Source organism: Miscanthus floridulus, chromosome 9 (assembly GCF_019320115.1).
Source record: "Miscanthus floridulus cultivar M001 chromosome 9, ASM1932011v1, whole genome shotgun sequence".
Classification (NCBI taxonomy): domain Eukaryota; kingdom Viridiplantae; phylum Streptophyta; class Magnoliopsida; order Poales; family Poaceae; genus Miscanthus; species Miscanthus floridulus.
In genome coordinates this window covers 18,213,954-18,228,535 of record NC_089588.1, presented here as the reverse complement: position 1 = coordinate 18,228,535, position 14,582 = coordinate 18,213,954, and the positions used below count along the sequence as shown (strand labels likewise).

Sequence of the window (14,582 nt, the reverse complement as noted above, 5' to 3'; positions counted from 1 at the left end):
GCGCGCGGCCAGGAGCACATCCGCGCGGCCGGGACCACGTCCTCGCAGCCGATGGCGCGTTCTCACGGAGGCAGCGCAGGCTCGTCCGTGCAGCTGGAGCATGTCCTTGCGGCGGCGCACGGCAGAGGCGACGCATTCGCGGCGGCAGCGCGCGCTGGGGCACGTCCACGACGGCAACTGAGCATGGCGGCCCGTGTGCCCGGCGGCATGGCACGGCCCGGCCAATGACCTGTAGTGCCGTGTCTATGCCATGACCTAGGCACGGTTACACGATACAGTGCCACCGTGCCTGCCACGGTGTGCCAGTGCCATGCCGTGCCTGGGCTCCCGTTTGGCCATGTTTAACTGAATCCCTTACGGCTACGGTTGGGACGCCGGGTATGCCGTGGCCCGTGGCCCACTCTGTGGCTCCACCCGAGCAGAGTATATTTTATCGACGGCAAATAAAGAACGGTTTCGTCACGTTTTCGAATCATGGTGGCCTGGCCCAGAATTTGACACTAGCTTGCGGCGTCAGTCGCACCCGCTCCCCAGATTGCAGGCCCATCAGTCCAAGATGTGAGCTGGAGTGCTGGACACTTCTCTTAAAAATACTTCTAAACATTTCCGTTGTACTGCAACTCAATTGCGGCGTCCGTACAGACGAACCGACCCATCCACGCTGCTCACCTGTGCTGCGCGCCGCGCGCCTTCACTAAGGCTGGACGAAAAACTCGAAGCTCGTTAGCTCGCTCGACTCATGGCTGACTTGACTCGGCTCGGCTCGGCTCGTTAAGATAACGAGCCGAGCCGAGCCAAGATTTTAGCTCGTTAGCTATAACGAGCCAACTCGAGCCAGCTCGCGAGCCGCTCGCGAGCTAAACGAGCCAAGCTTCCAGGAAAAAAAAGTATCATTTAAGGTTGTTAGATGTATGAATACTATAGTATTTTATTATACTTATATATATATTAGCGCATATTAATTTTTTTATTTAATTTAAGGTTGTTAGATGCATTTCTTTTGTATTATTATTATTCACAAACTTTAGATAAATACAAATATTATATTTTGTGTATTTTTTATATCTAGCTCGCGAGCTTAACGAGCCAGCTCGAGCTTTTAACGAGCCGAGCCGAAACGAGCCGAGCCGGCTCGTTATCCAGCCTTATTCACTACTACACAGAAATTTTTCCGAGACGTTTCAAAACAGGGCTTTGAGGCGGGCGGCCTGGTTGCTCGCCTCAGTTATTCGAGGCTAGGTAGCTGACCCAGCAACCGCCTCAATTAATACTTAATCGAGACGGTTGTTGTAAGGCAACCGTCTCAGTTAATCAATTAACCGAGGAGTTTGCTATAAAGCGACCGCCTCGATTAACAGGAGATTAACCGAGGCGATTTCTTACCTGCCTCGGTTAAGTCTGGGCTATAAATACAGCCACACCCACCATTCTTCCCAACGGCTACTCCATTTTTTTGGGTTTTGACTTCAAAATCCTAAAAAGTGGACATTTTCTAGGGGGAGAAGTTTTGCCCTTGGTTTGTTGAAGGGGGGCATCGCAAGGGGTTGATTCTCGCTCTCAACCCCTCAATATTCTCTCTTTTCCATGATTTGAATGTTTTTCTCTAGATCTAGATCTAGATCCATATGGAGGAGAGAAAATTAGATCTAGAGCTATCCGGCTGCCTTTTCCCATACTGCTCTACTTATATGCGTCATTTTCGTTGTTTGTGTGTGCAAGGTTTTGCGATCAAGGACAGGGAATGGATGTATAAGATATCGAGGCTGGATCCTTCTTACCTTGAACATGTGACAAGGTTTATTGCCGCTGCGAAAATATTTATTGCTCGTGTATGAATGATGTGTGTTTGTGAAACAATGATGAAGACTGTAACACCCTAAAATTTGCCACTTTTGAAAATAGAGTTAAAATAATTTATTTGTGAATTATTGTACACATGAAAACATAGGAAAATAAATTTTTTTATTAATTTAAAATTTATCATAAGGGAGAAACGTGTTTGTTGCATTTATGCCGGTCGCACCTCGTGTTTCTATATGCAAAATGTATGTTTTTTATACGTTTAGGAGACGAATATCTATCTCTAGGAATTTTCTAGCTTCTTTCTAGAATTTAATTCCTACCTCCTTCACCTTAATCTTTATGTTCCAAGTTCTCAACAATATTTTTATGAGCTCTAAATACTTTATTTGAGTTCATCATGTTCTAAAGTGTCTCTGGAAATTTTCCCCCAATTTTCAGAGGTCTCGGAGTATTTTTCGTGGCTTAAATATCAATTGTGAACTTTTCTAGAATTATTTTATCCACGAAATTAATTAATTTTGAAAATAATAAATCTCTTATTTTTCCCAATGCTCAAAGCCCATTGTAATAATCCTAATAAATCATAAAGGTCCATGCATTTATTTACTAATGGACTTTAATGTTTATTTATGTCCATTAGTGTAGGTGGATGGTGTAACGTCAATTAGTACCATATCGCTAGTTGACGTGGATGTGGGGAGTTTTTCTTTCTATATATATCAACCAACCCTTTGGGGAAAGCACATCAAAACTACTGTAAGGGGAGTCCCTAGTTTGGAAAATCCCTCGTGTAGTAAATTATATTTTTCTCCTATTTCTCTCGCCGTCGCCGTCGCCGTTGCACTGCCCATTGCCGCCCCGTCGAGCTGTACGTCATCGTTCTTCTACTCATCGCTGGAGCTCTTTGTCCATGAAGACACGCCGCCACCGCCGCCACTGGCACCACCAGCTTCTTCACCGCCATTCGCTACACCACTATCGAGGTGATGAATCCGTCGACACTTTCATCTCCACGACACCGCTGTTCGTATTATGACGTGGTGAGCACATCCGTGATTTCTCCGTCTTCTCTATACTAGTCGTTGCCATCTCCCTACTGCAATCCAATTTACCACACGTGCTCCGTTTCTAGTGCGAAGCTGCGCCGGCCATCATCTATCTATCACGTGTGGATGCAAGAAGATGGTGTGCCTTGTAGATAGTAGACAGCAAACGTCCATGAGTCAGAGCAGTCTGTCTCATGATCAAGCTGATATGTCAAATAGAGGCGATTCGACAAGCAGGTGTTTCTCTTTTTTATCTGATTTCAGCTAATGATTTGCGTTCCGATCCTATGTTCTCCTATGCTTTTGACAATCTTGTATTCCTGTTATTATTACGCCCATATAGCAACCCGACCCTTATAATCAACCCTCTGATGAACATATATAATTGTTTTCCTCCACCATGGTTAACCAGCTACACCTGTGATATCGCCGTAATCCAAAACGTTTTCCTCAATTTCGTTTTCTTCTTTTGAAAGCGTATTTTATTTCGGTTAAGTCTAAAATACGCTTCCAGCTATTTACATATTTGTCACTGATTTTGTTTTAGCAATAATTTCTCCATTTTAACTCTGATTTGATCCGTTTAACTTGCGTCAGGTTCGTAATTTCATAATCTACATATTTATACTACTGTTAGATATGTTTTCAACTTTTAAAATTTGAGGTTAGATTTAATCTATTATTTCATTAAAGGAAATTTTGTTTAAATCATATCTTCTTCGTTTTAGCTCCGTTTGGACCCATTCAGGTTGCGTTTGATTCATAGCGACGATATCAACGCGTTAGTAACAATGTTTATCATGTCACTAATACTAGAATTTCGTGGTTTGAATCATATCTTAAATAACAATTATGCAACTGGATTTTATAAATAAAATATGATTTGTTTCACTCTAGTTTTATAATTTAAATCTAAATTTGACTTAAATTATAATCTCTATAAAATATCCTATATATGTTTTTATGCGATTAAAACACATGAAGTATGAGCAAATCTTTCGGTAGATGTATCTTTTTCACTGTAGCTCCGATTAGTGTGCTTTTCGCGTTTGTCTATTCGTAGCGAGACGTAGATTCGTTTCATGAACTTTTCATCTTAATTTTATGTTTGGTGTACTGTTCTAATTTAGATCTATTGTTTGCTTCATGTATGATTGTATGGATGCTTGTGTGATGCTTTATGATTAAGTCCCGTCGATGAGATATACGTGGTGATCAAGAAGAAGAAGAATAACGTTGAAGATTAAAGCTTATCGAAGGATCGATGTTTAAGGCAAGTATAGCATGGGATCTTCCTTGTTGTTCTATTCATCTTAAATCATTTAATTCATACTGCAATTGTCTACCTTGACTGCTACTAAGGATTTTCTAGTGCTTTGTTATCTTGTACCTTGATACATTTGGGTTATTGCATTGGGTAGTATGATGCTAGTGCTCAACTACAGCCATGATCTTGTAACTTGACTAATGTAATATGCAATAAACATTAAAAGATATTTTTTAGCAACATGGAACAAGGGGGCTAGAGCATTGGGTTATTTTATGATGCTCTAGATTCCTCTCCCTAAGGACTTATCTGTATGTGATCATCCAGGACTTACAGTACCGCTGTGATGACTATATGGCTCTAACTTTATCTCAGTATGAGAACCTTTTCTATCTTATTAGTGGTTACCTTTATGGCACAAGAAGGGTATGTTTTGGGTTAGATATAGTGCGGTATTAGTCCGTCAGTGTATAGGCTGCATGTTATTATGCCTGATGGAAGGGGAGCTCTACATTCGCAGGCCACGGAAACCTAGCGGCCCTAATTTGTTAAACGAACATTTGAAAGGCTTCATAGTGAATCCTGCCGACCTTCCTTGGAAGTGGGTTAAGAGATTAGCTACCTCGGGCGAATGGGTAAATCACGACTCACAGTGAAAGTGTACAACCTCTGCAGAGTGTAAAATTGATATATCAGCCGTGCTCATGGTCACGAGCGGCCTTGAAACCCTTATAGAATATATGATGGACACTAATGATATGGATGATGAAGATGCTCACTAATGGTTAATTGTTTATGCTATTCATTATTCATGTTTACCTGATCATGTGTTTATGGACTTGTGATAAACTTGTTGCTACTCCTATGCTAAAATCATGACTCATTAAAAGCTAATCGCAGTTAAACCAGTGTTAGCATTTTGAGCCTCATGAACCCCATATTATATTTGTTGAGTACGACATGTACTTACGCTTGCTTTATTTTTCAATTATTTGGATAAAAATTTCGGATGGGTACCAAATTGCTAGAGTTTGGAGGAATTAGGCTTGTGATCAACCAGTCAGTTGTCTCTGTGGAACTGGAGTCTTTGCCTGAAGATCAGAGTTGTCTTTCCGCTGTCTATACTCGGAGGTTATAATCTTTATACTAACACGCTATGTATTTAAGCATTGTCTTTTGATATTACCCTTATTTGTAGCTATATGTGAGATTTGACTTTCTGGGCTCACATATGGTGTATATCTGGTTTTATTCTTAGAACCGGATGCTACAAAGACATCTCTAATTTAATACCATAATGTTGGTTCATCGAACGAGAATGAATGTATATAGGTTTGTCCTCTGTTTTCTGCTTTATCTGTTTCCATTACCGAAATTCAAATTCAAATTTGAAAAAGCATTTTTTTTAAATCTAGAAATCACGGACAATTAATAACAACCGTCTCCGTTAATGTTTTAACCGAGGCGGGCTGCTTTAGACAACCGCCTCGGTTAAAACCTTAACCGAGGCGGGCTGCTTAAGGCAAATATTAAACGATTAACCGAGGCGGTTGGCTAACTGTCTCGGTTAAGGCCATGATTAACCGTAACCTTTGGACCGAGGCGATTGGCTTGTCCGCCTTGGTTAAGCGCTTTTGTCTGTCTCAGTTAAATTTCTTGTAGTAGTGCTTCACCCGTGGACTTTACTCTTCTTTTTCTATGGAACGAAAGAAACCAAAAAGTCCCGGCTCGATCGACGCAGCCGCCGGTCCTTTCGTCGCCTTCTGCATCATCACCGCTAGCTGCTTCAACTGTTCAGTTCATCAGTAGCGTAGGCATAGTACGTGCTTCTCCTCCTTGCATTGCTATGGACCGGAGTTTGCAGGGTCCAGTCCAGCGCATGTACGTCGCAGACGCACGAAATGCCAATGTGTAGTATACTAGTATGCATGGTACGGTGACAAGCACGCGCAGCAGCATCATCAGGCCTTTGATACTACTTGTTATTAAATTGAATCCATCTTTGTTGATAAGAGTAATTACTAATCTCTTCCATTTCGTTTGATACTATTTGTTATTAAATCCATCTTTGGTGATAACGGAAAGTATGGATATCACTCTTACGCACTTTTCCTAAATGAATCAAGGGAGAGTTGCTGATTATATAAATAAAGAAAAAAAAAGATCAGACTAGACAAATAAAGACTTGGGATTGGACCATAAAGAAAAAGATCAGACTTTGGTGTCTGCAGTTTTTTTTTCCCCAACGGCCAGCATTCCCTTCCCACCCTATATATGTGTGTGTTCCCTGGCTCATTTGAAGCTCTCTTCAACCCTTGGTCTACACATATAGAAAGACCTTGGGAAGGGTTCAGAGGGCATTCGAGTCAAGGTCACATGGTGGAGAGTGTGCCTTGGGAAGGGTTTGAGGGCATTCGAGTCATGGTCACATGGTGGAGAGTGTGCCTAGTATGCATATTGGAGCTCTTGGCTTGGATTGATATCAAGTGAAGGTTGAATACTTATTACTCTTGGTGTTTGCTAGCACCTAGACGCTCAATAGAGGACTAGGTGACCTTTTTGGTGGAGCTACTTTGTGGGGAGGCTCCTAGAGTCATGCTCAGTTTGAAACCCGCTGATTTGAAGTGGAGAAGGGATATTCCCTAGTGGAGACATGAATCTTAGTGACTCAAGGGAATGTAACCAAGTCTTGGTGACTCTTCGATGCTCCAACGTGGATTAGGGGTAGTGGCAACTATCTGATACCAAGGGGGAAAATCTGGTTGTGTCTTATCCATCTTTTCAATTCTTGCTTTTCCATTCATGTTTTAGCTTTGTGCTTTGCTCTTGTTTGGGTGAAAGAACTTTGAGTGACAACTAGGTTTGTTCTCCATGCTAGTGTGTGTGTCCTTAGTTTTAGTTTTTACATTTCACAAGCCAATATCTTAGTGTGACCATGACTCTGTGAGCTTCCCTTTGTTTGCTTATCTGGTTGTTTGTGCTAATTGTCATGTGAAGCTCTTAGGTCTGTAGTTTGTTTGAGATAATCTCTAAATATAGTGCCAAATTAGTTTTCAGTTGAGATAAATGTATCATCTTTTGACACCAAAAGTCACGAGGTACATGGTCCATCTGGATGTCTTCCGCTGTTTCTCCCCTTCACATGTATATTGTTGTATTTGCTTCACTTGTACGACTCATTTGTGAAAGACTTGGCAAACCAATAGATAGTATACGAGTCCTTTGGATTGTTCTGCAGGTGTTTTCTGCTAATTGTCTATAAAGCTCCAAATCAAACATGTTATGTTTAATTCCTACACTGGAAGCTCAAAAAAGTGTGGCACCATTACATTTCTACCAAAAGGGAGCATGCTAAAGGCAACTATTTTTTTTATAACATGTTTATCAAAAAAGGAAATGAACTTGGTGTATAGTAACAATATATAGGTTTTCAACAATATCTATATCTCTTATAAAACTAATCCTCACTACAAGTCTATCTTAACATGCAAATCATCCACATCATCCCCCACTAATAGCCTTGTCATCCCACTAACTTCGAACCTCTTAATTGCAGGGCTATTCACATATATCATCTCTAATCAATTTTATTCTAGATTCTTCACAATCACCGCAACAATACGTGGGCCATCTTCTAATACTCTTTAGTTTGATGTTCATTATTTTGGTTTCGTGCATAAATAAGAGGTGAATCTGGCAATAGCTCCAGTGACGGTTGGGATGACTAGAGGTTTTGTTCGTGAAAATCTTATTCTAAAGAAATAAAAGTATAAGAACATTCAAATGAAGAGAATATTAAATTAACAATATTTTAGTTATAGATAACAAAAATTTAAAATATTAGAAAAAACATCTGGTCCACAATAATTGAAACAAAAAAACGAAATAGAAAAAAACAACTAGTAGGCTAGAGAAAAGGAGACGAAGAAAGAAAGGAGAATGACCAAAAGGAGAAGGCATCGGAAAAGATTCAAGCCGCTAGGCAGGAGATTAGGCCCAATAAATAAATCACTGTGGTGGTAGCCCACGATGCTAAGTTGAGTAGCCCAACCTGAACACTAATCTTTTGTAGATCTAGCGGCCCAAAATTCACCTGAAAAGACATAACAATTAGCCTGTTGAAACTTGGTTTATTTGGATTGGCATTTTAGAACTAATGTAGCATCCCATGTATGCAATCCAACAAAAGCTTTCTGGGATAGCAAAAGCTGTTGGTAGCGCAAATGCAATTTCAATTAATTTCATTTACATCTGCGTTACTTTTTTTAGAATTACACGGTATAATGTACACTCCCACAACACCACGTACGCACACTCACCCTTATGAACACACGTATGCAAACCCTACCCCTATGAGCACCTCCGAGACAGATCTTGAGATTTACGAAGTCACCACAGACGCCTCGCTATTGATAGGGACGCCACATACCACTGAAAGCATAGCGCCATTAAATCCTGACCAGAAAAATGTGAGCACCCGTGTAAAGTCGAGGACTTAATCCGGGTAGGCAGGTTCCACCACAAGAAAACCAACCAACTGATCTATGATCAATTCGCTTACATTTGTGTTACTGGTGAATGAACCAAACAGCACCTAAAATGTTTATGGACGGCTGGACTCCTGGAGTAGTAGAATCAAACGTGAATGTACGTTTTCATTCCTTATTTTCGAATCAACCTACAATTTGATGTGTCAAGACGAGGATAAGATTCCACTATGCCGTACCACTCCATCTCCCTTCATCTTTTCCTCAAATGAAAGCATGGACTTTAATTCGTCCTCAATCCAGATGAATATATATAGGACAATAATGAGACTGCTAAGTATACGTGTCAGCGTACGTACGTAATCAGGAACAGGCGACACGTCTAGCTAGCATATAAGCAGCGTAATTAGGGTTAATTTGCTTCATTGAGCAGACTGTCAAGCACATGTCTAGCATCGATCGATCTCTTCTTGAAGGAATGGGCATATGCACGCGGCCGTCCTGCTTATTACGCTTCAATTTATAAACACGCTTTTGCAGTCTTCAAATTAAATCAAGTGTTTTTCAAACTTATCTTGCACCAAATAACGTACACTAACGAAAGTTAGCATCTAAGCAGCCGGCCCTAGCAGCCTGGCCCTGAAAACCTGCAACGAAGGTATGGAAAAGGAAAGGCCCTGCACAACGACGTACATGTAATCATCTGACACTCTAAATGAGTTGGATATACGCATGAACGTAGGCCACGAAAAGCCACACATTTCTGGCGGTTGCAAGCAACCTTTGGCATATACCATGCATCTTCAAATGTACTCCTAGTCCAACATATGGAGTGCTCACCAAGATGGATCATCAGCCGCCTATAAATCACCTCGGAATCTTGCATGGATCCACACCATCTCATCTCAGTGCAGCATCACTGCACTCGATCACCGGTCACCGGAGAAGCCGCCGCAACAGCTAGCGCACAATCGTCTCCAAGCAAATGGCCAGGCTGGGAGCACTGCTTCCGCTGGCCATCGCGGCCATCCTCCTGCTCGCCGTCGCGGCCACCGCAAAGCCTTCCGACGACAGGCCACCCAAGGCGCAGGGGCCCAAGCCGTACAAGGAGAAGGAGCACGATAAGGAGAAGCCCAAGCCCATGAAGGTGAAGTGCCACCACCGTAAGCTCTACCCTTACTGCACCGGCAAGCCGATGGAGTGCCCCGCCGAGTGTTCCCAGTCATGCTACGCCGACTGCAGCTCCTGCAAACCCGTCTGCGGTGAGCGCCGTCGCTTCGTCTTGGTTGCCTCAAGGTTGATGGTCATGTCTCTCAAGTACTAACAACTTGCCGGCCGGCTGGCGCATTGGTATCGCATCGCATGCAGTGTGCAGCGTGCCGGGGGCGTGCGGCGACCCGCGCTTCATCGGCGGCGACGGCAACGCCTTCTACTTCCACGGCCGCCGGGACGCCGACTTCTGCCTCCTCTCCGACCGCGACCTCCACATCAACGCGCACTTCATCGGCAAGCGCGGCGCCGACGGCATGTCGCGGGACTTCACGTGGATCCAGGCAATCGCCGTGCTCTTCGACGGCCACCAGCTCTACGTCGGCGCCCGGAAGACCGCCGCGTGGAAGGACGACGTCGACCGCATGGAGCTCACCCTGGACGGCGAGCCCGTGCACCTCCCGGAGGGGGCCGACGGCACGTGGACCTCCGGAGCCGTGCCGGCGCTGTCCGTCACCCGCACCAGGGCCGCCAACGGCGTGCTCGTCGCGCTCGACGGCAGGTTCAGCATCAGGGCCAACGCCGTGCCCATCACCGAGGAGGAGTCGAGGGTGCACCGGTACGGCGTCACGGCGGACGACTGCCTCGCGCACCTTGACCTGGCCTTCAAGTTCGACGCGCTCACCGGCGACGTGCACGGCGTGGTCGGCCAGACCTACCGCCCCGACTACGTGAACGGGTTCGATGTCAGGGCCTCCATGCCCACCATGGGAGGGGAGGGCAACTTCACCACGTCCAGCCTCTTCGCCGCCGACTGCGCCGTCGCGCGTTTTGCGCCTGGTGGTGGTCGCCGTGACGACGATGGCGCCGTTGCTATGGTGTCAGAGGCAGAGCTCGCTGGCATCACCTGTGCCAGTGGCATGAGTGGCCAAGGCGTGGTGTGCAAGAAGTAACCAAGCAAAGTGTGCTTCTACTTATTCATACGCCGACGAAAGCACGAGAGTTGGATAAACTATATATATATGATGATGTCGGAGTTGTTTAAGCAATAATCAATGTAATCCTGTGACATTCACACGGTAATAAAGTGTGGCCATTATTGGTTGATGTATTCATATTTGATTATATAGACCAACTATATTTGTGACAAGTATTTTCTTGCACCCTTGTTAAATGTTTTATTTTTCAGATATAAATGTTCTATAAATGGCATATTAACATAGTGGAGTAGCCAACAAGTAGCATAATATTTGGTAGAGTGCTACTTCATATTCATATACAATACGTATTTGTAAATCTCCTTAACGGATTTGCTAAATTTTAGATGCCTAAATTTTAGTTTCCTTTCACTTGCATATATTTTTGTACTAAAATTGCAGCTTTGGTTCATTACAATTTTTGTAGACACAATTTGTAATTTTTTATTCTGAAAACAAAAAACCCATTAGACAAATCACAAACATAATAAAATTTGATATGAATTAGCACAAAGACAATTTAACAATTTACAATTATTTCTATAGTCAGATAAGGACAAAAAAATGGATATGTTATGAACAAAGATAAATAACAAATCACAAAAGTGACAATTTACTTGTACTAATTGGTAGTATAAGAGTGTTGCCTGAAATCATGCTAAAATTTAGGCACCTGAAATATATAAGTGTTTATTTAATTTATAGAGGTGGTTAAAAAGTGTTATGGTCTCCCAAAATGCCTTGTGTTTTGAGAGTCCGAAGGTTTGTTTATCGACCACAAAGATTTTTTTTTATTTTTAACACTTTTTGTAAACTAATTTTAAATCTAACACTGTTTTATTTTTTTTTCCTAAACCTAACACTTCTGGCCGCGCCTATTTCCCTGGCGCGGCGAAATGCCTGTGTCGCGCCATACATGGTGGCGCGGCTAGAGGGATGACGTGGCGACGACCAGGGCACTGACCGATGACGTGGCAGGGTCTGCCGCGCCACCGATCTTGGTGCGATAGTGACGCGCCTTGATCTGTGGTGCGGCAAAGCCGGCTAAAGGCCCGCGGCCCAGTCCCACCTACCTATCGCGCCTGGCCGCCTTCCCGCCGCGCCTTTGCGCCCACCACGCCTGCCCGCCTACTCGCCACGTGTGGCCATCGCGCCTGCCGCCGGCAGCGCCTGCCCGCCGTGGCCGCACGCCGCCCGCCGCGTCGGCCGCGCCACGCACGCCCACGCATGCACGCGCCCGCCGCGTCGGCCGCGCCACCCCCTCCGGCCGCCCGCCGCGTCCTCCGGCCACGCATGGCGGCTACCCGCCACGCCACGGACGCCCGCCACCGCCCTCACTGCCGCGCTGCCGCCCTCACTACAGCGCCTGCGACTTCCGCCGTCGTCCTCACTGTCACGCTGTACACCGCTCCTAACTGCCGCACGCCCTTCTCTCTATCCCGTGTCCACCCGCCGCCGCCGTCGAGGCCAGTGCCAGCGCCTCCTGGCCCGGTCTAGCGCACGGCCGCCGCGAGGACGAGCGCCGCTGCTGCGAGGTACTCCCCTAGTGTATTTGTTGATTGAATCAACATTGTTAGTATAGTAAGTTAGTAAAATAAATAAAGATAGTATAATTAGTAAAGTATAGTTAGTATAGGTAATATAGTAAGTTAGTACAGATAGTAAAGTTAGTTAGTTTAGTTAGTATAGTTAGTGAGTCTAGTTATACATTAGTTGTTGTAGTTAGCCTTGTATAGATGTTAATATTGGATTAGTTAGTATAGTTATAGTTAGAATATGTATTAATATTACTATAGACATTACGTACGACAATTTCGACGAATTGATGAAGTTTCTTGAAATGCTTTTGTAGATGGATTGTTGTGTTAGAGTTTTTTACAGAGGAAGTGTTAGGAGAGAAGATGATATGTTTGAGGATATGGAAGAAGAATTGGAATGGTTTGATGAACCTCCTAGCTTCAATGACCTTTGTGTCCGTTTGAATGCAAAGTTTGGCGGTGATTTCACACTAAAGGAGAGGTTTGATACTAGAAAGACTAGGACACACTATGTCCTCATGCCTTTGCGCGACCCTACTCACTGGCCCTGCTACACTAGAGTGCTCCAAGGTTCTAATATGTCCATGGCTGAGGTGGTGGTGGAGAATGGGTATAGGATGCAGGGTGTCCTAGACGGGTCGTCCATTGACGGTGTTGGAGGCAATGAGCAAGAATTGGGAGTCGAAGGGGAAGCAGCTCAGGGTATCATGGATTTGGATGGTCAGTTGACGCAGGAGCAGTTTCATTCAAGTCAAGTAAGCTGTATAAGCAATGATTTCAATGTGAACGAGTTCGAACTGGAAGAGAAGGAGTAGGAGGACAGGATCGGTGATGTAGTTAGCAGTGATTCGGACGATTCAGATAGTGACCAGGGAGATAGACATGCTATGCCCACACCGGTTGATGCCATGCCCGTACCTATTCATGGTATGCCATTACTAGTGCCAACTGAGGTTTTGCGTGCTATCCAGCCTCAGGGTAGACTAGTCATAGATTTACCAGCAGATGATACCCCCTATGATTCATGGGGCATCCTCAGGGTAGACTAGTCACATTGATCATTAATAAAGCATGAAACTAATAGACGACGCAATAAAAAACCCTTAGTCAGAAACATACTGAGTAAGCAACTCATCGTCCGAGTACCAATCCTCTACCACAATCCTATTGCTGTGGCTACGGTCACCTGCATTGCCCTGATCTGCCTTTTGCCTATAGTAAGCAACCTCCTCTTTATCTGCGGTGTGAGACAAGAACGCGTTCTCTTCCTCCTCGTTCATGTGGCTAGGCTCACCTGCGTTGCTCTGACTTACGTGTCACCTGTAGTAAGCGGCCTCCACTTCATCTACGACCTCTACGACCTGAGTGAAGAATGCATCGTCATCCTCCTCCGCTTGTAAGCCTGCCTCTGCTAGAGCGATAAGCTCGCTCAGTCTGCCAGTGTCGTCCTCAGCCTCCTCCACCTACAAGCCCGCCTCTGCTAGAGCGATGAGCTCGCTCAGTCTACCAGTGTCGTCCTCAGTCTCCTCCGCATGTAAGCCCGCCTCTGCTAGAGCGATGAGCTCGCTCAGTCTGGCAGTGTCGTCCTCATCCTCGTCCCCTCATCAGACAACACAATCGGTGATTGAACGGTGCGACCAGCTCGCGTTCTGTGCTTATCTAACTTCTTTTCCTCATACCTTGCATGAGCCACATCTCCATCATGGTGCTCGCTGCATCCAATTCCTTTCATGTATAAAATGCAATCAGTTAGCAACGCGATTATATTACATTTAAAATCAGACAACGAAAAAATGGCTTTCAAGCACTCACTGGCACATAATGCAACAACATACTTGTTCAAGACCTGCATCTGTACTCTTGTCTCCTCCCTTGCCTCCTTGCTTGCAATGTCCTCCTCTAATACCCTCCGTCTCTCCAATCCCCATTTGTCAAGCCCAACATCGATCGGGTTACGAATACCGCGCTGTCTAGCAAACTCACGCATCTTTTCTTTGTGATGTTTAACGAATAGGTTGACGTAGTCAGGTCCATATCCCCTCTTTCGTGCAATTACTTGCCTCCCGTTCAGTTCATCCAAGAACTTAGCTTGACCATCATAACATTCCCACCTGCATTTTCTAGTGCTCTGTTCAAACAAAAAATTATATCATATATGTCTTAGCAACAGAAACAAAATACGATTTCATGTTTACCATAAAAATAACCAACCTCATCATAGTCAACCATATGGCCGCAATAATGGCCTATTTCAA

The 14,582-nt window shown here is 44.4% G+C and overlaps 1 protein-coding gene across 1 annotated transcript; it reads left to right on the top strand.

The window, feature by feature from the left end:
• The first annotated feature begins 9,588 nt into the window (after positions 1–9,588).
• On the top strand, positions 9,589–10,765 carry LOC136481473 (uncharacterized). The gene is made up of 2 exons (XM_066478814.1): positions 9,589–9,865; positions 9,972–10,765. The coding sequence occupies exons 1-2, from the start codon at positions 9,589–9,591 to the stop codon at positions 10,763–10,765; spliced, it is 1,071 nt and encodes a 356-aa protein (XP_066334911.1).
• The last annotated feature ends 3,817 nt before the right edge of the window (positions 10,766–14,582 follow it).

Coding starts and splice junctions, on each gene's coding strand:
- LOC136481473 (XM_066478814.1), top strand. CDS start 9,589: ATGGCCAGGCTGGGAGCACTGCTTCCGCTGGCCATCGCGGCCATCCTC. Junction 9,866..9,971: donor CTCCTGCAAACCCGTCTGCG/GTGAGCGCCGTC, acceptor CATCGCATGCAG/TGTGCAGCGTGCCGGGGGCG.